We start from the raw sequence: 25,927 nt of genomic DNA on the forward strand, positions 1-25,927 counted from the left end.
GTGGGGTTGACTCCAGGCAGAGGTCAGGCTTTGCAACCATGCTGGCTGCCCTCAGGAGGCACAAGGCAGCAAGGAGGGAGCCCCAGCCTGGAAGGCTCCAAACAAACACGCGCTGGGCCACTGGGCTTGCCAAGGGTGATGAACTAAAAAGGGGCAAAGGTTTATCAGTGGATGCCCCTAAAAAGCATCAGGAGTTAGGTGGTGTCTTGTCAAAACGTGTTTTACATCAGAGGAAGGGCAGCTTCCAGCCCTGTTGAGAACAGCCACTGCGCGTGTGCCAGCAGAAAGGCTGAGGGATGGTCCTCTTCTTAGGGTTTACAGATACAGGCAGCTTTCTGGGGGGTCTTCCCCTGCCTCCATGATTCATATTATCTTCAGATGCTGCCTTTTCTTTTCCCTCAGGGTTGGATATTCTACCACTGTCCTAAAACAGCCAATATTAGGACTTTGTGTTTCAGTAATTGTTTAAGATAGTTCAAATTTGATACCGGTGCCTGTAATAGCCTCATATAACAAGGTCACATGCCAGTCAGTTCAGGCCAAATAGCAAGACTTGGCCTCAAGCCCAGGATAAGAGCACTACAACACTACTGCCGGCTGCAGGGATCCTTCCATAGCCATTGCCGTTTTGTTCTGGGCTACTCTTCACTAAGACTTAAGGATAAAACACAGCATTGTTACTTTTTTTTTTTTGCCTCCTCAGTTAAAAATAACTCTTAAATGTCTAGTCATGAATGGATGCTGTGTTTGCTTTGGACGAATATTTTCCAAAGGTTTTTCCAAATGAGAAATTCACCTTTGTCATGTGCTGCTCTCAGTTTGACTCTGTTGGTGAAGTAAAATCAAAATTACATTTTCTATAGAATTCCCTGTGTGGGATTACCCCAGGGAAAAAAAAAACAAAAGTATTTAAAACAAGATTCTTTGTGTACAAGTGATGGGCATGGCCAGGAATTGTAAGCACATGCAAACTAGAGTAGAGAGAGAAAATATACAATACTGAAACAGGAGGGGAGTGCAGATACATGACAAAAATGAGATGAAGTCAAGGGAGGAGTCTGAATATGACCAAAGCTACAAAGCTCTTCATGTGTATTTGGAAAGATTCACTTCCACATGCTACCAGCCCAAGGATTCACAAAATTATTATTTTCATGTGAGTTAAGTTCAAGTGAGTGGTAGTGGTGCAGCCAAAATCCTATTCACTTGGAGAACAAAATTATATTTCACACTAGGTTTTTAATATTTCACTGCTTAAAAACAAACAGGAGAGGTGAATTTCAGTGACAAATTTCTGATGGTAGAGGGCTCTTTGATCTAGCATTTGATAACCAGACACAATGGTAAGACATTTCATCTAAGACAGATTCAAACCAGAAACCAGGAGCAAATTTTTTTAAAGGGTAGCAAAAATTTATTTTATTGTGTTGTATGGGTGACAAATATGTGCAGGGACAGAACCATGAAGAAAACAAACCTACCAGAAGATGGTTCCATCAAATAATTGCTAAGGTAACTATTTATCTTCAAAGATGTACATGAAATTTATGATCTGAAGAAGGCAGGAAAGAGAAGGTCTACTGAAAACTAAACACTGTTTAAATTAATAGTCTCAATCAGTGTCAGCCTACATTTGCTCTAAAATAATTTGTATCTCAGAGGTGTCAAGGATGGAACCCATAAAACTCCTCTTTAAAATAGACTTAAAAATAGGAATTTGCATTCATTAGGCAAGAGTATAAGCCCTACAGCACCTCTTGATTTAATTTTTCCAGGAATCTTTGCACTTCAGATCTGTCTATTAACACCCAGGTTGTTCTTTTTGTGTATGTGTGTTCTTACAAAGCCGTTTAGGTTGATAAAGAAAAAACACATGTAAGTGGCTCGCTCTTTTTAAACATTTTTAGGTTGTTTACTTGAACAAAAATGCTGTTAAAAACCATAAAAGCATGGTTTTGCACCAAGTTTTATGGTTTGAATACTGACTGATATTTGACAGTAGTGAAAGAAGTCACTCTACCTTGAAAGCCATCAATGCACGAGGCCTTTGCAAAAATTTCACTCACTAGTTGTTATTTTTTTTTGTGAATGCTGATTTTCTTTTACATGCATCACCTGTGCTTTGAGTGCTTGTTAAAGCTGTTTATAAATGTCATGGTATCAGTTAATAAGCGAGTCATTTCAGTAAAACCTGAGTTCTGCCTGGTTGTGAAACTTCATCCAAAAGTTGAATTGAAAGTTTCTGAAGTGTAAGAAATTCAAATAAGTTTGTTTCCTTCATTTCTGTTGCACTTCTGGTTTGGGGACAGAAGCAGAAGTGGAGAAAAGATGTGAAAGTTTCTGCTTTTGCAAGATTTCCAGTTTCATTTTGCAGGCCGAAGAGATTCAGATAAGCTTTAGAAACCATACAACTTCTAGAGTAATCTCCCAAAGTAAATAACAGAAATGTTGTCTCTTGAACAAAGTTAATTTGATTAAACAAAACATGAGAGACACAAGGGAAAACAATAGAAGAAGTAAAATGGCAAAATATCGAGGATTTACAAGTTATATGTTTAATGTTATTTTCAAATATTACAGCAAATCTTTTTTCAAATAAAAATTACAAATTAAGTACGACATTTAAAAATCATGACAAATTAAGGCTTTGCTGTGAATATTTTCAGAATGGATTATTGAATGGGTGATCACATTTAAAAAACTAACCAAAGCCAACAAAAATTTTTTTCTAGACTCAAGTGCAGGCTGCATGTGTCCTACTGAAGTCATCCAACAATTTCGACATTACAGTGAAGAGAGGTTTGATTTACTGTTGGCAGGTCGGATGGTAGAAAGGATGCTTGAAAAATTATATTCTTTCTCCCCTAGCTGAGCGTATAAGCATCCAGCCTTCAGAGAACTGCTGAAGCTTTTTGAGTCATACTAGACATCCAGTTTTAAAGACTTGTGGAAGACCTCTCTGTGCTGGCCAGGTGCAGGTATTCCAGCGTACCTGATCGGTAGCTAGGTACCCGTGAAAGCTCTCGTGTCTTGAACCCTTCATTTTCCCTTTTCTGAAGAATATTTGTTATCATCTCTGCTAAGTCATCTTGTAACCGCTGCTGATTCTCCCTGAAAGCGACAGGGTGGAAAAAAAAAAAATCAGTGAGTCACATATTTTTAGTGATCCCTAGATCCCCAGTGGTTTTTAAACATTTCTATCTTATGTTTATCGTCATGATATTCACCGACTACTGATAGAAAGTCTGGGCAGAACCAAATTATGTTTTTGGATTTGGAAATAGAATTCTGGATTTATATGTGATTTTTCCAGATAGTATAGCTCACTGTCTCTGCACAGGAGGTCTGTAGCTATGACATTATCGACCTTAAAAAAATTTCATCATGATTTGCATGAAAAAGAAGACATGAATTAGGTTAACTCCAAATCAAAATAGATTCTAGCTCTCAACACTATTACTGATGCCAGCACTTCCACTATTCAATTTCAGGTGGCCTTCAGTAACAGAGTGGCCACCTTTTCATAAATTTCTGCAGTGTGTACTTCTGTGCTTTTGCAGGAGTACCCCACGTATGACAATTTTACGTAGCAGTTTTATCAGTCACATCCTATATGAGGAAGCAAAAACAAAAACATCACTGACCACAGTAACCCAGCTCAAGAGGTACTTTCAATAGTTGAATTCTGGAGTTGCCAATTTGATAATTCTGGCAGTCTCAACTGATCATATTAAAAAACGATTTCTGAGTTTGCGAAAGAGTATTTCCTGCTCAGCCTAGAGACAAACACTTGTAATTTATAGAATTGCTTCAAATTGTACTGAAACACTGTCATTTCAAAACAGATGACAGCAAATTCCCACTTAGTAAAGAGCAACCGTACACAGGAGTTTAGAGCAGAAAGTGAGAAACTTCAACATTTAGTTAGTTTGCAGGAGATAATCATAGAATCATAGAATGGTTTGGGTTGGAAGGGACCTTAAAGATCCTCTAGTTCCCACCCCCTTGCCATAGGCAGGGACACCTTCCAGTAGACCAGGTTACTTAAAGCCCCATCCAGCCTGGCTTTGAAAACTTCCAAGGATGGGGCATCCACGTCTCTGGGCAAGCTGGTCCAGTGCCTCACTACCCTCACAGTAAAGAATTTCTTCTTTATATTTAATCTAAATCTAGTCTTTTTCAGTTTGAAGCCATTATACCTTATTCTATCACCACATGCCCTTGTCAAAAGTCCCTCTCCAGCTTTCTTATAGGCTCTCTGTAAGTACTTGAAGGATGCTATAAGGTTTCCCTGGAGCCTTGTCTTCTCCAGGCTGAACAACCACAACTCTCCCAGCCTGTCTTCATAGGAGAGGTGCTCCAGCCCTCTTATCATCTTTGTAGCCCTCCTCTGGACTCTAACAGGTCCATATCCTTTTCCTGTTGGGGGCCCCAAAGCTGAATGCAGTATTCCAGGTGGGGTCTCATGAGAGCAGAGGAGGAGATAATAATGCAGCACTTGTATTCAACATACACATGAAATAAATGCAACCAGTTATCCTGACTTCAGTTTTGCATAGTTTCTCAAAAACAACCCTTCCGCTATTACTATGTTTTATTCAATATTAATGCAAAATGATAGCTCAGTTCCAAGACATCAACCTCATATTTTTCCTTGATTACTTATCTCTTATGTATTAGAAAGTAAGCTTCTGATCAATTTTTAAAGACTTTTGCCTATTTTAAAGAGTATTGCCTATGCAATACTACAGTAGCTTTGTCCATCTCTTCTAGCAGAATACTGCTTGAAATCCTCAAGTTTCATTTGTCCTACAAATTCCCCCAAAAGAGCTCACAGCCATAACATGGTATGACAGAGAGCTGCACCTTCAATTGCAGTTATCCTCTCACTGTACTGTCACAGACAGGTACCGTTAGGACTAAAGTTTTTGGAATATTAATGTTTTTCATTTTTCTGTCCATCTCTTATACTTACCACATCAGCAATTTGTCCTGTAAGTCTTATTTCCCTTCCAAGGAAATTAACTTATTAAGGGCTTATATATACGAATAACCTTCAGCACATGCATAGTCCCGTGTTCTGAATATTTACACATGTTTATATGCACATACACTGTTAAGCCCCTGATTATTGAAGGCAAGTTGTGTGATGTAAAAAAACCCACAAGTGCCAGGGAGGAACAGTGAAGTCTAAAGCACAAAAACTGGAAATTTCTCTTCCCTTTTCACATATAAAGACCATCTTACACAGAAGGAGGTGTTGGGAGATTGTATTTCTTGTCCTCGGTACCCGTCAACCAGTAGGTAATTTCTGTTCCTCTGCCCTAAATATGTATGACGAAGAAGAGAAAGCACAGTTTAGGGATTAGAATGCAATTGCCTGTAGTTAATTTACTTAAATAATACTGTGTTGCACGTTGCTGTGTTTGCCTTTGCTTGTTTTCAGTAACTGATGCTTACAGCAAAGGATTAAAAATCAGATGTGAGAAGAAGAATAATGGAGGAGATACAGCTGCACACCCACTCCCTTGTTCTATGACACGAAACACATGCCATGGGAGAGGTGAGCTGTGCTGCCTGCCGTCAACTCCCAAGTAAAGACATCTGCCAAGTGTAATGGACTGAAATAAATGGGTTGGTAGATAGGCAGTCAGATATCTAAGCATGAGCAAATTAACAATAGATTCCGCTTCCTTTCTGTCAGACTAATTCACGCCACAATTTTCTGTTACAAAGGGTATGTTTCATTTATTTTCCACATCTTTATGTTGCTTTAGTTTATGACCTGGGGAGCTCTTCATTGCCTGTATTATCTGTATAGAAGTATCTTCGGCCACTAGAGACTGTGATACCAATTGATCTGTAACCCTTGTTTCCCAGCTGTTAATTAAGTTGCAGGGTACTCTCAGCTATATAATACTTTTATACTATCCCTCTTCTCTGTATTCATGCATGCGCATGGTAAAGGTTACCTTCAAGTACGTTTCTCCTCTCACTTCATACTGGAATCGGCAGTCTGTTCTTTTCAGGATGTTAATAGTGGAACCACTCACATGAATCCTTAAAGCTAAAAGACAAGACACAACGAAAGTTCAATCTGGAAATGTACCACATAATTATATCAAATATGTGTGAAAACTGGTGCTATAGCAGAAGCTCCTCCAATTGTTATCAACATCAATTCTGAGAGTAAAATTAAATGAGAATCCATTACACCACTGTACAAAAAAAATCTGACTCTACTACGTAGCATTGTATCTAGGGAGGAATAGCTGGTACAGCCGTTGATCTGAAATAAAGGTGACCGTGATACCTGTAGTATTTAGGTGCCAAAAGGGACAAGAATAATTGTGAGTGTCCTGTACAGAGAGCAGTCATGTGAAGACACTGGGCAGAAGGAAGACAAACTGGTTCTTGGCATAGTTCCCTAATGGTGAAGTTGAAGACATAATTGCTTCAACTTAAAATACACAGTCAAGCATATTTACACAACAGAACTGTAATACAATTCTAGGTTGAACTAAAATCTACCATTCATAGAGTAAAATTAAACCCCAGACACATAAGTATCATATCTTCTAGAGGAACTCAGCCAGCGAACCAGCCTACATACTCCCTGTTAGTAGCACTGAAGCATGAGCAAAGAACAATTCTTCGTTGCCCAGCAGGATAGTGAAACAGTAATCAAACAGTAGTAATCAAAACAAATAGGGCTTCTTAATCTTTAAAACTTCTGCGAGCTGATAAGTTGTTCTCAGCTGAAAACACACTTAAGTCACAAACTAAGCAATAGCCTTTGGTCCTGTTACACTGACAGCTAAAATTAAATCCTTACGCAAGCCTGTGGATTCCATCCTTGAAGCTGTGTTCACTGTATCTCCAAACAAACAGTAACGAGGCATTTTTATTCCAACCACACCAGCCGCACATGGACCTAGAAATGGGATGCAGAGAATGAAAAAAAGGTGGATCAAGATACTGTTTGTTGGGAAAGTATCTCACTGTTGCAGAGCAGTGCAGTACCTGCTGGAGCTCTGCATTGCTCACCGATGACAATACTCTGTACCTCACTTCCCAAAGTGGTCTCCCTTTCCCCTCCAAATCAAGCCTAGCTCTGTTCATCTTGCTTAATTCAATAGGAGCATAAAAAGGACATGGCTGCACAGTATTAATTGTATTTAAACACATTTTTTGTGCAGAAAAAAAATACAGTCACTAGCTGTCAATTCTGGAAGCAAGAGGAAAAGAAATTGAGCTCCATTATGGAGGGGTGCATAGTGGTGCCTCAAAGCGTTCCCCAGTGCCTCAGTCATTTTCACTGATATGTTCCTCCCCTGGCAGCTGGTGTTCAGGTGCTTGTTGAAACAAACAAAAATGAAAAAAATAAAATTTCCCAAAGTACTTGGGAGCTATCTCCTTGAGCTATCTGCAGTTCCCCTTTGAGAAAAAATATTTTAATGGATTAATTAAAACATGAATTCCCACATAGGCTTCTCAGAACTTATGCCTCAAAAAGCGTAAAATATAGGCCTGTATTTTTTGGCTATACAAGCGTATCTGGCTATGGCTGATCTCCACTTTGGTCAGGATGGAGCAATCTGCAAAGGCTTGTTTAATACAACTGGCTTAATCATACCAGGAGCAATAGCAGTTGCTCTTCCTAGCTACTAACTTAAGCTATGAATGAATGGGTATGGGCTATGTCACTACAAAGGAGAAAACCAGTGGCTTATTTACTTCTGTTGCTCTTCCTCCAGGTACATTGTTTTCAGCCTGATTCTTCATGAGGAGAGCAGCTGCCTATGATGTACTACCAGATCTTCTATGGAGGTTTATTCTGTTCAAAAACAAGGCAACAACATTGTCCTTGTTGATCTAGCACTACTGTGTACCAGAGTGAATTCCAATGCGGATCCAAACAGGCAGACCCGGCAGATGTCTCAGTTCAAAAGATCCCATGAAGCTGAGGATGTCCAGAGCCATCATGGAGATATCTACTGCATGCCGGTTGCCATTCCTCTTCGGTAAACCACTCACCACCATGTAAGCATCACCAATGGTCTCCACCTGTGGAAACAAAATTAGAACTCACTACCTGCAGACATAGCAAAATACATATTTAGTTAAAAGCAGAAAGGTTTTGTCAGCTCCTCTTGTTCGTAATTAAATGTTTCTTCCCTAGACGGCAGGATTAATTAGTTTAAGGTAGCTGACACCTTTTGGGTATATGAGTGTTTATAGCTGTACCCAGCATTCCAGTTAATGAATCTGTGACCATCTAGTATAGACAAGCAGGCACACCAAAAGCATATTGAAATGAAGTAATCTTGACCTGCTTCTCTCTCTTTTGTCTTTGCTTAGAAAACAAATCCGCCACATCATCCATTTTTTTTGTGTGTCCCCTGGTTGGTAACTGAACAAAAGTGCAGAGCTAATCACCTTGTAAACATCATGATGGTCAAGAATGTGGTCAAAGTTCTTGTAGATATCATTCAGCATATCTACTACCTCCATAGGGGTGCTGTATTTGCAGAGTGTGGTGAAGCCAACAATGTCACTGAAGTAGATAGTGACTTCTTCAAATAGCTCTGGCTCTACCAGGCCAGTCTCCTTCAAAGATTTTACTACTGGCCTGTGGAAATAGAGAAGGCAAGAAGACAGATGAGTAGTCTGTGTTTAACATTAAAGATATTTTTGCATGCAACCCAACCACATCATTGCTTTCTCTGTAGGAAAGATCAAATAGTTTGCTGAAAACTGCCACTGTAATTGCATTTTAGATGCCTATAATGCCTTTCAGCCAGGGACCTCAAAGCACTTCCTGATGTTAATTAATGCACTACAGCCTTATGAAATCCAAGTGTGTTAATAGCCATGGGGAAACTGAGGCACAGGAAACTGAGCTTCTTGGCTAAGGTCAGAAATAGGGATATTGAGTCAAATTTAAAACTGAAATTCTGGAACTTCTGACATGAGACCTACATTCCATCCACACAGTAAGTAAGAATAGACATATTTTTTTGTTTCCCAGCACAGAAGTAATTTCATCCTGATAATTACATCACCTTATCCTGATTTCAGATGAGATATCATGCAACAAAAATTCTATGCTATGATAGTCAATATCTGTTTAGAGGGACCTTCATTTTCTTGCACTTCTAAATCCAGGAGAATATTTGTTCCTAGTAGAGATATTAGAAGAGAATAACTGAAAGAGACCCAGAAAATTACAGGTGTTGCACAATGCTATGTTCCATCTACAATGAGACAATAATAGAGTGGTAGGAACAATAGAGAGTGGAAGGAAACATGGATTCCTTGTCTCATGGTCTACACAGCCAGATCATTTCAGATTTTCCCTGAAACTGAATTGAACAGACACTTTTTTATTTTTAAGATGAGTCATAAAATCAATACCCTGACTACTTAAATGCCCTTGAAACTAGCAATGACATACTAGGATAGTTTTACTATTCCAAATAGATGCAATACCAAAATTACTGGTATTACCAATATTATAATATAAATAATACTTGTCCTGTCCCATACTCTGAAGCATCTATCTAGCCCAGTCTGGCCCAGTATGGCCCAGCCTACCTCAAGCCCCTCTGTTGCATTGGTAAACCCCAGCCTGAAGTTGAACTGCACTCCTCGTCTCCAGCTGGAGACATTCCTTCTAGCTAGCAAGGTGCTGGAGCAGAAGATCCCACTCTGTGTGATGTGGGATCACTGTAGATCTATGTGTTCCCAGGAAGGCAGTGAAAAAGAAGTTTGTGCGGGAAAGGGGGACCCTGTTGAGGAAGATAACAGGTCCCAGTACCATGTTGGCATGAAACTCCACCATAGGGTGGAGACCTCAGGGACAGTTTCTTCTTTCCTCCCTAGCAGGATCAGATTAGAGGGGAAGAAATAGAAGATTAATATTAATCTCAACCCCTACTCTCCAAGAACCAGGTGATATATGTAAATAACATGCCAGTGAAAATCCTCCTGGCCAGTTACCTTGGAAGTAACATGAAATTAAGTCTGTCTGCTCTGTCTCGCTCTGCTTTGTATAACTCTGTCCTTTCCTCCACCAGGTGCTCCAGGTTCCGGGAATATAGCTGTAGACGCCGGATCAGGGTATCCATGTAGCTTTCATTGGTCTGGCCATGGTAGTTACTGCAAATAACAGAAATACACAGGAACCAACATTAAAGGTTGATGGAAGTACATTGTTGATAGAAAGGTTGATGAAAATACATTGTTGACAGAGGCAAAAAGGAGACAAAAAAGGAGCAACAGAAAACTTCTCCAGTGTTTGACTTCCATGTAGTTAGACTGCAAAGTGCCTCAAGTGCATCATTCTTTTTCTTGCTTGGACAGCAAGTAAAGTTGGGCAATTGAAAGTATTTATAGTATATGAATTGAAAATCTGTGATTGATACACACTTGTTACTTGGAGCTGGTAATCTGGTAATTCTTAAAGCACCCTTGAATCACCTAGCTCTGCTAATATTGTCAGCCTCAGGTTACCTTGGGTAATCCATGAACATTCATTTGTAAAAAGTAACTGACAAGATCGAATCCTGAGAGGAAGCTAAAGATAGTAGGTAGAAAATTGCATATAGCATTTCGATGGGGACTTCAGCCAGAAGGATTAAGACAATTTGGGGCTGCCTGTGTAGAAGACAGAACAATTCAATGGAACAATTAGCAGCCCCTGGATTAGTTTTGCTCACAAGCTCCTGCAGACTCTAGCTTACTAACTCCTGGAAGTAGAAGTATGGTTACATGAGCCACTCATTCTGGGTAGCGGGCATTCACCAAAGCAGCCTGAAAGTAGATGGGGCCAGGCTCACAGGAAGAGGCAGATTAGTATTGTACCCAACTGGACTTTAAAACCACTCTTAGTTTAAACAAGTCTTTATGTCAGTGATGCACCATCATGAAGACAACCCCCGCCCCATGAGGAGAACACCATGTTGTAGGTGGCAAGAGGCCACCTCTTTGCTTTTGTAGGATGAAGACTTAGGAGCTGAACTAGGACATCTTTCTATTAAGCTCCAGTAAGATTGTTCAATAGATACATTTAGTTATGCATACTGCAGTTGCCCTTCTGCCCTTGTAGAGTGTAAAATGATATGAGTACTGTTGGGGTTTGTTGAAGAGGAGAGCTTTAAAAAATAGGCAGCAATTTCCCGAGAGAAGTCATTAAAAGCTCGCTGTTTGGACATCAAAAAAATTAATTCAGACCAAACTCTGTAGGAACAATGCAGCACTGGTGAGGTGAAAGGCCTCTATAACCCCACAGGGTTATCCAGCTATTGCCCTTATTATCCCACAACTTTATACCTACAAAACCCTGTAATTAACACTCCTGATGAGTTACAACCCAGCACTTCTAGTCAGCTTGATTTGGGACCATCCAGACTCGTTTATGGCACAACCAAGCTCATCCAAACTTTCTAATCATCCTCCAAACATTTATGTGCATTAATTTGCTGAAACTTAGATGACATGAGTCACTATCCAATTTTTGACTAGAGACAGGAGGTGAATTACTTGAATGGTTTAATCTCTAATTATCCAACTTACTGCTTTCACAGTGTACCAATTTGAGGTATGGTGATCATCTTACCCTTACTCAGCTAATACATGCATAGATGCTCATGTGCACACATGTACGTATACATATGCACGTGCTCGCTTACTTTTCTGCCAAAGAATAAAAGAGGATCTAAGTGAAGATACTCAGTTTTTCCACTGACTGAATCATAATCACATCAGCTTACATACTTAAAAATATGAGCTTTCTAACACTTAGGAGGAGTCTGGAGCATCTTAAAAAACAGAGCCCCTGCTGCTCACCTGAATATTTTAGCCAGAGTGCTTTCAATTTTCTTGAAGTCAGGCCTTTTCTCTGGATCTTCCTCCCAGCAGCTCTTCACTAGTGTGTACACCTTCAAACAAAAATTTAAGGAAAGTCCACCTGAGTAATGGATATAGAAGGATAATGGTGCTAAACAGCACTAGATCATTAGGGAATTTCCAGTTACTCTTGACCAGCAACATGTTAAAATGTGTGACTAACTGTTTTGAATCTATGGTTAGGACACTCATTGCAGGCATCTTAAACTTAACTCTGTGGTGACTGGTGACATGATCTTTACTTCAATTTGCAACACATAAATGAAGGGCAAGTAAATGGATCCAGTCTTGCAGCTGGTGCCAGATACAGTTATTGACATCCAGGTAAATGTTGTGGTAATTATATTATATATCCCTGAGTTTGGGATTTTTCTGAAACTAGTTATTCAGTCAAAAAAGAATGGGGTTCATTGCTGAATGCATGGATGCCTACAATACAGACATTTTCACCTGAGCAAGGAGCCTTAGGGGCTATATATAATCAGTGGAGAGAGGTATATTTGAGGTGTGATTCATCCTATCTTAAAGGTATCTAAAATAAGTCAGAAGAGTGGCACTATATAAGCATCCATTGCTTTCCAGTGAAATAATTTTCCTGAGTTGTATTTCATTGCACTGGTAACAACTATAGAATACCGCTTTTTCCCATGAGATTAGGGCATTTGGCATAAAACATGCATAGCTTTCATCCTCCCATGATCGTGAGCTCTAGTTTGGCCAGGACTTCTGCCTTTCACCCAGAAAATGGCTTAGTTAATTATTAGCTTACTTCCATATCTCTTTCTCCCACTGTTTCCAAGGACAGGTCTGGTCGGAAAGGCTTCACTCCTTTGCAGCTCTCCACTCTGTAAAGTTTCTCTAACACAGGAAAAAACATGCAAAGGTTTAAACAAAAAGTATGAGAAGGACATTCCTTGTAGATAGTGTCCTATGATGTGAGTTACTGTAGAAACAAAAGCCTTGAAGACAGTTCCCTTGTTTTGATATGAATTTCAGCTTTGGAGCTTTTCTAAATATATGGCACAAGATCAAAACAGGCTGGCTTGAAGGCCCCTGAAAGCTAAATGAATAGGAATGTACATGAGTATTTATTGGTCACGGTAGACATGGTTATGGAATCTTCCCAAATGAACGTTAGGCATTATTAGTGTGCCTCTCAGCATGAAGTATAGCTATAGTAAAAAACAATGTGAAAAGCACATTGCGACTTCATCAAAAGTGTGGAGACATACAACTTTCATTAGAGCAGTTCAAATCTTCCTGAAAATGCTCAGCTTCCTTAAAATGAGGCTATTAATGTATATAATTTAAAAACATTGCATTTGTTAGTTTATTTGTATGCTTACTCATGAAATTTGTTCTCTGAAAGTTATTTGGATTCTGAAGATATCAGAACGCAGGCTGTGGTTGCACAACACAATTTAAGCACAGTAAGTCATAGCTGAAGCAAAAATATTTCCCTCTGTGCTTCTCCAGACTTCAAGAGTTCCAGAGGGAGTGAGTTAAAAAAGAGAAGCAAATTTTTACCTCTAGGAGAGAGAAAGAGAAACTGAAAGGGAACCATGAACAAGCGTGAAACAGATTTATTAGTAATTTCTGATTCTATTTGGGAGACAATTTTCTGAAGGAAGCATATAATGACATGAGGAACATTTGTAATCATGATGGTATGTGCAAGCCTAGAGCAGCTACAGATGCCTAAGCATGCCCAGAGTGCATGCTCACCCTAAAAAGATGCAGTAGCTTCCAGCTTTGTGGTACAGAAAGTACAGACTAGAGAAGGAGCAGGACACTTGAGTCTCCCAAACGCTATGGAGTGGAGAGACTGCTAAGAAGTCTTCTGTGGGCTAAAAGACAGAAGAATCTGTGTAAGTCTCACGTATGCAAGAGGAATATGTTGGATTTCCACACTGTGCACACACCTGAAAGCGGAAGTAACAGCAACTATTAGCAACACTGCAATTAGCGAGTCACAGAAGGTAGTGGAACAAGGAGGCAGCTTCACTTGAGCATTGGTACATGACAAGATTTCACAGTCTTGAGCAGTGAATGAGGTGTTTCTGCAGAAGAGTGGAGCAACCAGCTGGCCTAACAGCTATCTCGCAGAGAAGTCAGTGAAGAGGGCTATGACCTAGTTACTTCTATACATTAGAAATCCAGTTTCTGTATGCCCATCATCTTTGTAGGACTTCTTTTATCTCATTAGTAGCAATATTATTGTATGTTAAGTTGATTGATACATATTTGCAGATTGAGAAAGTTGGCTCACTGAGTAACTGGAAGTTGAGTTTAATTTTCCTAAGTTGGTGGACGGAGGCTAAGTGCAAGGTTTTTTAAACAACTATTTTAAAATCTGAACACTGTCCTTGCTGCCTCCAGTGAAGTCCTGGAGAAGCGGTTATATCAGTTGTCCTGAAATATCAATATAATGTCTTCTAACTTGCAGAGATTAACTTCTGATAGCCTAGCTATTGAAAGACTTTCTGCAGGAGACTTAGAAACCAAATGAATCTAACGTGCAACAGGGACATTTCTTTGCCCAGTACCATTTACTCTATTTTGGTATTCTTTTCCTTCTTTTTATCTTAGATATTTGTAAATTGATGGTCACCTCATGTTTCAGCTACTCTCTTCCAGAGCTAGATGATGCCCTATACAAAATTCAAAAGTCTTTGAATAAGTATGGTCCGCCCTGTTGCTGCCTCATCTTGGCTAACGAATGAACCCAGACATTTAAATGAGGAGCCACTTCAGCATTGTACAACAACACTCATACCTTTCTGTTACATGAAATTTTATGAACTGCTGAAACTGGGCTGAACACATTCACTCAAATTGCATAATCAAAAATCAAGAAAAATACCAGAAGCCGTTAGATCAGACATCTACTAATGCTTTTAAGGAAAAAGCTATGGGAAGAAAACAATCTCCTCACTGAATGGAAAACTTAAAATTTCAACTGAGGTTTACAACACAGATTTTTTCTTTAAGTTACTCCTGATACAGGGAATTAACGGTCTGCTAAATATTGCTTGATTTAGGAGACTAACTGTCTGCTAGAGAATGTCTAACAATCCTGTTTGCCTTGAAACTCACTTAAGCTTATCAGGGACTGGTATTTGTCAAGGATTAATATGTCTAGCAAAGGATGGAATGTTAGTTCCACCACAAATTCGGTCAGAAGTCGGGAAACTGCTGGAATTACCAAGTGAAAGGAGAGCATGGGTGAATGACTGAAGTTCATCTGGAGGAAGAAAAGACCCCTGAAGAAGTGAACGACCACCAGAGTCAGATCTGAAATGCTTACACAAGTGTTTTTTTTTAATAACCCCGCCTCACTCATGCATATGTATGACTGTATTGTGCAATCCTATGAATATGTATACCTGCACCGTATACATTTTTGGTAAAATGTGCTGTCGGTGTGCGTGCTTTTGGAGGAGCAATCCCCCACGCACCCGGCACTGAATAAACATGCCTGCTTTATAAGGCTCTCCGAGTTGTAGAGTTTGATCTGCGTGTCACTCTGAATCCAGACTTACAAACAGGCTTCAGGCCCAGTAAGTTTACTGCTGTCTTACTAAACATGCTGATATGCATGACCATTTCCAGCAACAGCACCTAGAGGTGCTAAAAATTCTTTCAGTTGGATGGATTAACCTAATGCTATTTGAAAGGGACAGTCTTTCTAAAATGAAAAAATGCAGTGTTAAGAAACAGGTCAAAGTTAAAACAAGGAACTGGATTATGACTATGATAGCCAGGGTCAAACACAGAGCAGTGAGGAGCCACCACATCTCAGAAGAGCCCAGGAACACTGTGGCTGCGGCTAATGTAGCAACCATTAACATAACACAGAAAGACTGTAACTGCTGAACAAAGAGTTAAAAGAATGTAGTTTGCTGTGAATTTGCTTTGCAAGTCAAAATGAGCAGGGAATAGCATTTCTCTTTCCTTTCTCCATCTATTTTGGCGATATTTGTAAAATCCTTGCATTCGTGAAGATTGTACCTACCTCTTCTCAAGAAAAAGGAATAGAAAGACTTTTATTTTCTCTACTTTATCTTAACCATGGAGTCCTGAAGAGTTTGCCGAAAGGGGAACAGGCATTTCTAATATGTTTGTAGTCTACATTTATATTAAAGAGTTGGTGATGTGAAATACTGTGTTTCCCCGAACATGAAAATTGATTTCTGATAATGTAGGATGATGAACATGGCTCAGAAGTTATTCTCAAATGTAACTCAGGAAAAGAGCTATTAGGCTAACCAGCTGCTGCTCTAGATGTTTTAATAAATGTGAGGCGGATCTATCAGAATGACTCAGAGGAAAAGGCAATGTCTAAACTTGTTGTTGGTAACTGTCACTAGGAAAATCCAAAACCCACACGTGCTTTTATGTCAGTTCTAATATATAATAATGCCTGGATTCTGGGAACTGGGATTGACTGGACTGTTAGCCACTCAAAAACTTTGTCACAAAATGCACAAAATAGGGTTTAATGGATGCACTACAGGAGACACTTTTTCTGACAGAAGTTAAATGACTAAAGTTATTTTTGACAAGCTTGAATAAAGTCTGAATTGCCAGTTGTTAAATGCCAACTGTTCTTGTGGCATGCTGCTGAGTTTTTGTTGTTCTATGTTGACATTGCTGATTTATGATGCCTAATATGAGTGAATTGTTATATGTTGTGCACAACTCACAACAGAAAAACCTTTATGGCCTTTAAATGTTACAGTAAGTCTGGACAGCATTGTATAATGTTAACTTCTGTAATGCTGTGGCCAAGGTGAGGAGGGAGGAGAAAGGGTAAGAAAACTCAGTGCCAATGTTATTTACAGAAAGAATAAGGACATCTGCCCCCACAGTGAGATCCTTCAAATAGGCTCTTCATTCATCACACAGTGAAAGAAGCAGCAGTTCAAGCAGCTATCAAGGACAGTGCCTTTCACAAAATGTGGAGAATGGGCCAGTTACAGCTACAGCATCCCAGAAGGCTGCAATGAAGGACAAATTTGTGGATTTACCTTTGCTGTCCCAGCAGTGTCCAGTGTAGAAGGTCTCTCTGCGTAGGATGATTTCTTGGGCAATAATCCCATAGCTGTACACGTCACCCTTCTGAGATACATCAGCATGACGGAGATGCTCAGGAGCTGTCCACAGGTCTGAAGATCCAGATGACAACAGGGGACAAGGTAAAGAGGGAAGGGAGTGAAGTAATTGAAAAAGGGTGATCCTCCTCAGAGTATCCATTGACTACAGTGATATTTTCTTTTACTCTTTCTGTATCAAACCCAGAGCCCACTGGTACTATTTATTTCCTACTTTAGCATTTTTCTTGAGAAGCCATCAATACAGGTTAGATAAACCTCCGATGTGGTAGTTACCAATTGTCAATTTGCTGACCCTACTGTTTTCCACTGTAGGTGCAGACTCCCACACTTCCAGAAAAGTTATGGTTATTGGCAATGAACTTGCTTTTCTTAGCTACCTTTCATGGGCTTCTTAGAAATAGCCTATGCATCTGTATAAGACCAAGGAATGCTAGTGCTATTTAAAAAAAGCTGAACCATAAATTATTGAGCAAGATGCACAGAGTTTGTTATACAAGATGTCACATGACTGTAATATTTCCCAGTTGCTTTGATATCATGAACCTATTGAAATAATTCTGAAGTACTTTTGAGCCTGACATAATATTACCTGCTTATAACCACTTTCTTCCTACAGACATTCTTAATCTGTATTTCTAGTGCAACAAGCACCATTGTGCCTCAAAACCAGAATGCTACCATGGTATGACAGTTTGTTATGATATGCTGGTGATGTATCATAACAGTGACCTGAACACAGTGACCCTGAAGACAGTGTTATGATGTCAGTCTGCAACACTGAGCCACAATGAATCTGTAGATCTGTTGTGAAACAGTAAGTTTTCTTTAAGTAAAGAAATCTAGTAGCCAGAAATTTTGAGGCTGCTTGTCAAAGCATTTTTCTTATCAGCAATGAGAGAAGATAAATACATTACAACGTAATAATATAAATTTAAATATGAAATTTTTAAAATGAAGAATGAATAGAGCATTTACATTCAGTGCACTTTTCTTACTCTTTTTTATGTTCTCATTGATATTCTTGAGAATGTTTCTGTCTGAATGTAAAATTTTTCTCTCAACTCAGTTGCAATTACAGTTTCTTCTCAGATCATATACTACAGTTCTGGCACAGTGCTGTGCTTATCATACCGCAAGCTCTACTATGCAGATTCAGATGACATAATTTCAGATGGGCTCATCTTTTCACTCAAGATCAAGTAAGAAGGAAAAGACAGGTAGAAAGGAGTGCTCTATTTTATAAAAATGTCCTATGAATATGAGATTAATAGAAAATGTAAAGAAAAGCTGTTAAAATTATTCCAGTCTGATTGAAAATACATTGCTAGATTCCTACCTAAGTAATGAGAAACATTAACGTGATCGTTGCATATCATTACAGATTTTTTTAAGGATGATCAGTGCCATGAATGTTAATGTCTAAATTAAATCACAGAGCACGGTGGTAACATGTGCATCTGATCAATGACAAGATCATGTGGTACTTCTTTTTTTCTTCACACAAGTTCATAATTACTGCTGAAGAGAGATGTTTGCATGAAGACTTTGGATGCTGAAATTGTTTCTTGCATCTCAGCCACATGTGAAACCTCTGTTTTCTAAACTATAAGTTGAAAATTCATCTTTCCTTTCCTCCTCATCTACACTGCCTAAGTTCTTTCTCTACCTGCTAATAATTCTCTTTCATTGTGTTATTTAAGTTAAGACAGTGTTTTCAGATATCATTTGTATGATGGCTGCTACATGAAACAAAATCATATTGTATGTTTTGTAGTGTGTACAAGATGTAATTATGTATATTCATAGCCCCTACTGGGCTATGAATATAAAAAAAAAATCCATTGGGTTGGAAACTATGAAGGAGAGTCCAATTGGGTACTGTTCTTACCTTTCCTTGGAGGCAGAATTGAATTACAGCCAAAATCAGTGATCTTCACTACCATGCGATTGTCTACTACACAGTTTGTGGATTTGAGTCGACCATGAACTTCAGTTTTGCTCGAGTGCAGGTAAGACATCCCCTGTGGTTGATAATAAAAAAGGAAGAAAGCAAGACTACGTGTTAGCCATTCAGCTGTTACCAGATTCAATAAGAATGTGAAGTATTAGTGTAATATCTGTCCAAGTAATTAAATGGCCTTCATCAGCATTGGATATGCATAAATCACAATTCCCTGTCATGGAGGGAAACAAATATTATTTTACAGAGGAGGCTTTCCAAGATGACGGGAACAGCCAATGTTAAGAAATGAAGAAATGGATCATTAGAAGGATCATGTCATGGAAGACCATCCTTCCTCTTAGTTAACAAAAGTCTGATGTAGCACGTTGGGTTTTGATAAGATTAGAACACAATTAAGAAACTAGGAAAATTTATTTCCTCCCACAGAAGTTTTGATTTCACTTGCAATAAATTTTTTTTTTTGTAAATTTAGTACAGATTTGTTCAAATGTCACACAAAAAATGTGTTTCCAACTATATGTTCATCCAATGGACACCATAGGTGTGAGAGGAATTCCTCTTTATGCCTGTATCGTCTTTGAAGATTACCATACACCAGAGAGTTCATTCAGAAACATTGCACCAGATCCTCTTCTGCAACGCAGAAGGCTAAAGAGAGGTCAATGCAGAGAGTGTTAGATGATGCACTGAGGCTTATATAAGGCAGGGGATCAGATTAGACAATCATAGAGGTTTCTTCTGACCTGACTAATCATGGTTTTCTTTGTACTAGTCAATACATATCAGCTATCCACGAGCTAAACTTGGAAGTGGGCACCATAAGGACTGGCCAATACCGTTTCAACTATATTTCTTGAGATTCATACTCTTGACTCACAACACAGAGGTATACAGAGGTGTGCAGTTTGCCTCTTTTACTCATTGCCTCTAAATTTATCTAACTTAGACACACTAATACAGTGCAATAGATGAGAAAGGGCCAGGCATAGCAGGAAAAGAACATCAGTAAGTGGGCGTAAACTGAAGAAGGGAGTAGGTATGCTAATTTGCACCCTCTTGCTATTACTTATTCTGTTTCATCTCACTCTTCTGAACAACTTAAGCTCACACCTAGTTATAGCCTACTGCTGGTTGTTTTTCTTCCTATAGTTCTATTTTCTGTACCTCAGTATAGGAAGCACAATCTGTATTCTGTGGAAGTCAGAACAGGTACATCGTATCTGCTCAGTTTCTTCTCTGAATGGTCTTCCGCTTAGACTCCTACATGTATAGCTCATCCTTTTGTATGATAACTGGTAGATAGACTTATACAGGCCCTTATAGCGGCCATCCAAGTACCTAAAGGGGGCTTATAAGAAAGACAAGGAGAAACTTTTTAGCAGGGCCTGTTGTGATAGGACAAGGAATAATGGTTTTAAACTAGAAGAACGTAGATTTAGATTAGATATAAGGAAGAAATTTTTTACAATGAGGGTGGTGGAACACTGGAATAAGTTGCCCACAGAAGTGGTAGATGCCCCATCCCCGGAAACTTTCAAGGCCAGGTTGGACGAGGCTCTGAGCAACCTGATCTGGTTGGAGATGTCCCTGCTCCTTGCAGGGGGGTTGGACTAGATGACCTTTAAAGGTCCCTTCCAACCCTAATTATTTTATGATTCTACTTTAATCGGGGTTACATAGTTCATGTGGTCATTAATACACTGAATGACATGCTGGGTTTTCTTTCCTTTGGTGCCCGCGTTTGGGAACAGACCAGCAAATGCTACAAGAGATCACTCAGACACAAGTTGAGTTTTGGGAAGAGTGTGTATATGCCTAAGACACAAGCAGCCTGCAAGAGATGCAATCCTTGGAGAATGTTGTTGAACTGGTTATCCTGGACCTATCTAGACCATGCCAAAATTTACAGAGACTGTGTGCACGCTATATCCAAGGAATACATTTCTTGATTAAGCAGCTTTTATCATCCAGCCCTGATGACACTATCCAGGATGTTTTGCCTGCTTTTTGGTCCTATTTCCTTCAGCTGTGCATTCTTCCAGCACCTGCTTTCATCAGCCAGGAAATACACCCATTGCTACAGCAGAATTCCTAATCAGTTTCAGCATCAAAAGGCAGGCAAAGGTAATTTTGATTTCCTTATACTCAGGCTTTCCTGTTAACAATTTCTGGAGGTAGAAATCTTATAGATGCGCCTGATAAAATTTTCGTTTTTCCTTCTAACTATCCTATGCACCTACCTGAAAACACAGAACCTATTAAGAACCCATGACTTGGTTTTCAAATTCATAATTACTTTCAGTACAGTACTCCTAAATGCTTGAGGCTTTCTTATAACCTCTGCTCCAAAGCTCTGAAGCTTTAGTTCTGATTGAGAACCCTTTTCCTGACAAGAATATTGCAGGAATATTCCAATCCCTTGCACAATGTCCTGCAGCAGCCCCTTATTTAATAAATAGTGTTGCAATGACAGTGCACGCACTAATAACTGCAAAGCCTGATTACTGCAATTCGTTCTTTGCAGACATTTCATCAGAGCTCTTTGGTCACATGTAACCAAATCCATGTAGCTACAGGTGGTGCCATCAGACCTAGAGACAGCACAGACAGAAGGGGGGGTGGGGGGAGAGTGAAAAAAAAAAGTAAATGGAGCAGATTTAGGGCTTCCCCTTTGCCTACCCCACTACTAGGTCAAGGAATAAGAAAGGGTGGCAGATCATCCAAAAGGCAGTAAGTTTCCTGATATTCCTAGGTACCTAAAAGCTTTTAGGAAGATTTTGTGAGCCATCTCTGCTAACATGGCTAATAATGCTCAGGAGTCATTCCACAGACCAGATGTGGTGCACCACCCATCCTCAGACTCCTTGTCCCATTCCCATTGCCAACAGTGCAGGGAATGACTGGTTGTAGAGTCCTGGTCCCAGTGCAGTCACTGGGCATTTAGTCTCTCCCTTCAGAGGGACTGTGATTTCTCTCTTCTTCTTGTAAATAGAGCCAGTACTAATCCGTGTTTTCTTAGGAAACATCTGAAGGTAAACTGCAATGAGTTAAAAAACTATCATGTTTTTTGACAGGCTATAAGAAGGAAGGGAAACTCCACTGCTGATATTTAAAATGAAACTTAATGCTGAACGTTAACTGAACTTGAAAGTCATTAACAAGGCCAACAAACTGTGACAATTTGGATTAAGCGGGCTTTAATAAAGAGGAAGATTTTCAATATCTGTTTAGAACAGACAGTGGAGTCATTCATTGTGGAGACCAAATCTGAACTGATGCATGTAGGACTGTCCAACTACAAACCAGCAATAGGAAGAGGAGAGCACTAGCAAAAAGGCAGAGGTAATTCCCTACATTACCTGCACAGGTATAATGAATTATTATATCTGTGAATTATAAAGGTTCCTTAACTACCAGCTATACAGATACAAGTCTCTAATGTAGAACAGAATTTCCTTTACCATTCATATTGAGTCTTCCTACCACAAGGACCTAAAATGTAAAGATCTGTTGAAAGCTACTGAAAACCCATCTTGGTTTCTGTATGGGACTAATTTCTTCCCTCTTGAACTACCTGAAGTGGATAGTTTCTCACTCTAGTGAGTGAAAAAAAAATCAGGATGCAAAATAAACAGTTTATTTAGAAAAAGTTTGTCCTGTCTCTGGATACAAATTGGAATAATTCAATAATTTGGAAAAAAAATCCACAGTTTTCCTTTATGTGCCTTACCTGAGGCCAGAGAGCAGTGCATTTTGCAGGTCTTGTGACTGCACAGGCACTACTAATCAGAGCTACTGGTCAACATATTGTAACCCTCTGATCCTTTGGTCACATTTCTTTGGGGCATACTTTATCTGTTTATTTATAAATAGCCCAAAACCAGCTCTAGCTCCCATTTGCCCCTTCAGTTTGAGAGCCACTGGTTCCTCCTGCTTCATGCACCTGCCCTCAGAGGAGGAAAGGGTGGAAAGGCATACATCCTCTAGCAAGGAAAGGAGAAGACCCTGAGAGCTGCTCTTCTCCAGAGGATAGACTAGATGACCTTTGAAGGTCCCTTCCAACTCTAACCATTCTATGATTCTGTGATTAACATTGCACTGTCAGCAGCCCACTTACCTTGGCAATATCATACATGACAGAGATTTTAAATTCCCAGTCCATGAATGTGCCATCAGGGTAGGAGATTTTATCATTTAAAACATCCTGTGAAGAGAAGAAAAGAATGGTTCTAAACTACAACAGGGAAAAATGAGGAGATGAGATATGAGTATCTAAATCACACGGCCTTTCAACCAGCAACTGAAAGAGGCAACCCTTCATTTTTTATAGGGTGCACCTGTACTAAAGCAGGAGTTGCCTCAGAAAACAGGTAATATTAAATATGTTTTAGGTTTACACAGAGCTAAAAAATTGAGGACTCCAGAAAAGAGGTGTTTGTGTAATTAAAGGTAAATAGTGAATTTGCTTTTAAAGCTGAGTCTTTAATAAAGCAAAATAGCTGAGATGATAGAAATGGGTAAGGTGTGCAAGAGAAAGGGAAACAAATTTCTCTGGTTTGTGGTCACAGTCCATTTCTTACCAATTTACTCATGGCCTTACAAGTTCAAAGTAGACTGTTCCTTTATCTTAAAGTGCCAGTCATTTACAGTTCTCCCAGCCACTATGTTTTCTGTTGCTAAAAGTAAACCTGTATGCCAGTTTACAAGAAAAGAACTAGAGACAGAGCTGTTGTTTTCCGCCTTGCTGTGAGTTTGTTCCAGAGACCACTGGTACTGATGAGAGTCTTTGTATGAACTCAGAATCAGAAACAATGTGTGCCTGCAGAAGAGCTGATGCCACCATTACTTCATGTTTAGCACTGAAATAATATTGGTAGTACTAAACCATAAGTCTTTCCATAACTTTTGCCAGGCATCAATTTACCATTTCTTTTTATAAACAGGGTTGTTGTCCCTTACAGCACAGGATTTGCCATATTCCAGCCTCAAAATGTTTGTCCTTTATTAATATAGAATATATGATTTTTTTTTCTATCCTTTCACACTCTGCAGGCACTGTGGGGTCCACAAGGGCATCAGCAGAGACAACAGCTACAGCTTGGAAAATAAAGAAAAAGTTATATCCTATATGCTCCCAATAGGGGACACAATAAAAGTATGAGCTCTTGCTGTTGCCTGGGCAGAGCTCTGCCTGTACTTTTGCTTGCTTGCACCTCACCTCATCCTCTGTGTGCTGAGAACCACCAAACTGATGGCAGCTGCAGCAGCACCTGGGGAAGGCTGGAGAGAACCGAGCAAGGAGAGGGAGCTCCAAGTCAGAAACCTGCCACCACTTGCTCAGTCCATGGCCGCTACATGAGGGCCAGAGACACAGAGATGAGGAATATTTTTTCTTACTTTGAAATTTGATAATTTAGGGGTGGAAGGAGACCTGCAAAATTCTTTACCCGCAGAGAACCTCTTTCGCAGTACTCAATCACCCCAAAGATCATGGTGTCGATCTTCACAGTGCCATAGAACTTGGTCAGGTTGTAATAATCAATCTGTAGGAGCTAGAGCAGAAACATTGCATCTGTTTTTAAAAGCCATCATTGTTTGTACAGAAACAGAGGTCAAGAATACTTGTATGATGTGGCTTTTTACCTCAGGCCCTGATAAGATGTAGGAGTTTCCTTTAAACCAGTGTGTACTAAGACACTGAGTGAAGTACTTGAAGATATTTGTAATTCCAGAGCCTTCTGGATTAGGGAGATAAGAGTGGCTGCTGTTGGATACTGCAAGTTAATTCCAGAGCCCACTATATAGTCTCCAATATTGCCTCTCTACTCAAACCTCCCAGTTGACCAGAATAGCCATTATGAGTGACAGAATGTTCTGAATCAGTCAGTAAATGAGCAAATAATAAAAATTTAATGATGCTACATGATATTATGGACTTTGTCCATTTATGTAGACAAGTAGTTTACTTTGAGGTATTTTTAGAGCTTACTGAATTCACAGTATAGCTGTGTTGTGTAAAAAGGAAAACTATTCATTCAAAAAAGATGCAGTACTGCAGCCAAATTCATCTTTCATGTTGGAAGAGTCTGTATGAGTAAGTCAGCAGAGAGTTACGTATATTTAAAGAGCTGCACTTGGCATTCAATAGTAAGATTAACTACAAAGTGCTGCTTCTAATGAATTAGCATGATATGAGCAAAAAGAGTGCATTGCCTTTTAGCATCAGCTATAAAAATTTATTTAGCAAGGCCATATGACAGACCATTAATTACTTCATTCATCCCCAGCTTCACTGGCATACAATTCAGACTCTGAACTGTTGATGAGATCACACACACGAAGAGAAAGTTCTTCAAGCAATATCCTTTGAGGAACTCATTACCCGTTCACCTCACAGACATGCACAAGCAGATGGCTGTTGGAGCTGATAGTGGAAAGCAATGACTTCACTCAGAGTCTACATCCCACCCTGCAGTGTCCGGTTGCTATGTGCAACAGTTACCTTGTTCAGTTCTATTTTTTGCTTCTCTGAGAAATTACCATCGTTGTTTTTGAGGTCCTTTAGAATCACCACCTGAAGAAAAAATAACAGTGGAAAAAAAAAATCATAGATTTAGTACAACAGCAATTCATCCTTCTTTTCCAAGAAATGTCCCTATGAAGAAGTACTTCAGAAACACATGCCTACTGCTCTGCTGTTGGAATTTCAGTTAATCTGCTAATAAGTAACTGAGTTATATTTCCTTCAAAAGTTTTACCAGGTAGATAGGAACTATTTAGAGCTGTCAATTATGTAAAATTTAACTCAACATGAATATATCTCAGTCAGGCAGGTAGCTCTACTGAAAGTATAAGAATTGGCATGTAAATGGCCTATCCTCCATTAATATGTTCATCTCCTCAGTACCAAAATGTATCAGATTTCTAGTCCCTTTGT

At 39.4% G+C, this 25,927-nt stretch overlaps 1 protein-coding gene across 1 annotated transcript in view; it reads right to left on the bottom strand.

Annotated features, from left to right (window-relative positions):
- Positions 1 to 2,936: 2,936 nt before the first annotated feature.
- GUCY2C (guanylate cyclase 2C) overlaps positions 2,937 to 25,927 on the bottom strand; it is a 46,051-nt gene continuing 23,060 nt past the window's right edge. The window contains exons 14-27 of the mRNA XM_086740103.1: positions 25,493 to 25,564; positions 24,438 to 24,542; positions 23,108 to 23,194; positions 18,916 to 19,048; positions 16,941 to 17,078; positions 12,680 to 12,768; positions 11,851 to 11,942; positions 10,003 to 10,161; positions 8,440 to 8,632; positions 7,893 to 8,067; positions 6,836 to 6,934; positions 5,973 to 6,067; positions 5,248 to 5,324; positions 2,937 to 3,111 (exon numbers count right to left, since the gene is read on the bottom strand). Of these exons, the coding sequence (XP_086596229.1) occupies positions 2,937 to 3,111; positions 5,248 to 5,324; positions 5,973 to 6,067; positions 6,836 to 6,934; positions 7,893 to 8,067; positions 8,440 to 8,632; positions 10,003 to 10,161; positions 11,851 to 11,942; positions 12,680 to 12,768; positions 16,941 to 17,078; positions 18,916 to 19,048; positions 23,108 to 23,194; positions 24,438 to 24,542; positions 25,493 to 25,564 (1,689 nt within the window). The remainder of the gene's footprint in view (positions 3,112 to 5,247; positions 5,325 to 5,972; positions 6,068 to 6,835; positions 6,935 to 7,892; positions 8,068 to 8,439; positions 8,633 to 10,002; positions 10,162 to 11,850; positions 11,943 to 12,679; positions 12,769 to 16,940; positions 17,079 to 18,915; positions 19,049 to 23,107; positions 23,195 to 24,437; positions 24,543 to 25,492; positions 25,565 to 25,927) is intronic.

The sequence above is a fragment of the Chlamydotis macqueenii genome, chromosome 1 (assembly GCF_036417535.1).
Source record: "Chlamydotis macqueenii isolate bChlMac1 chromosome 1, bChlMac1.mat, whole genome shotgun sequence".
Lineage (NCBI taxonomy): Eukaryota > Metazoa > Chordata > Aves > Otidiformes > Otididae > Chlamydotis > Chlamydotis macqueenii.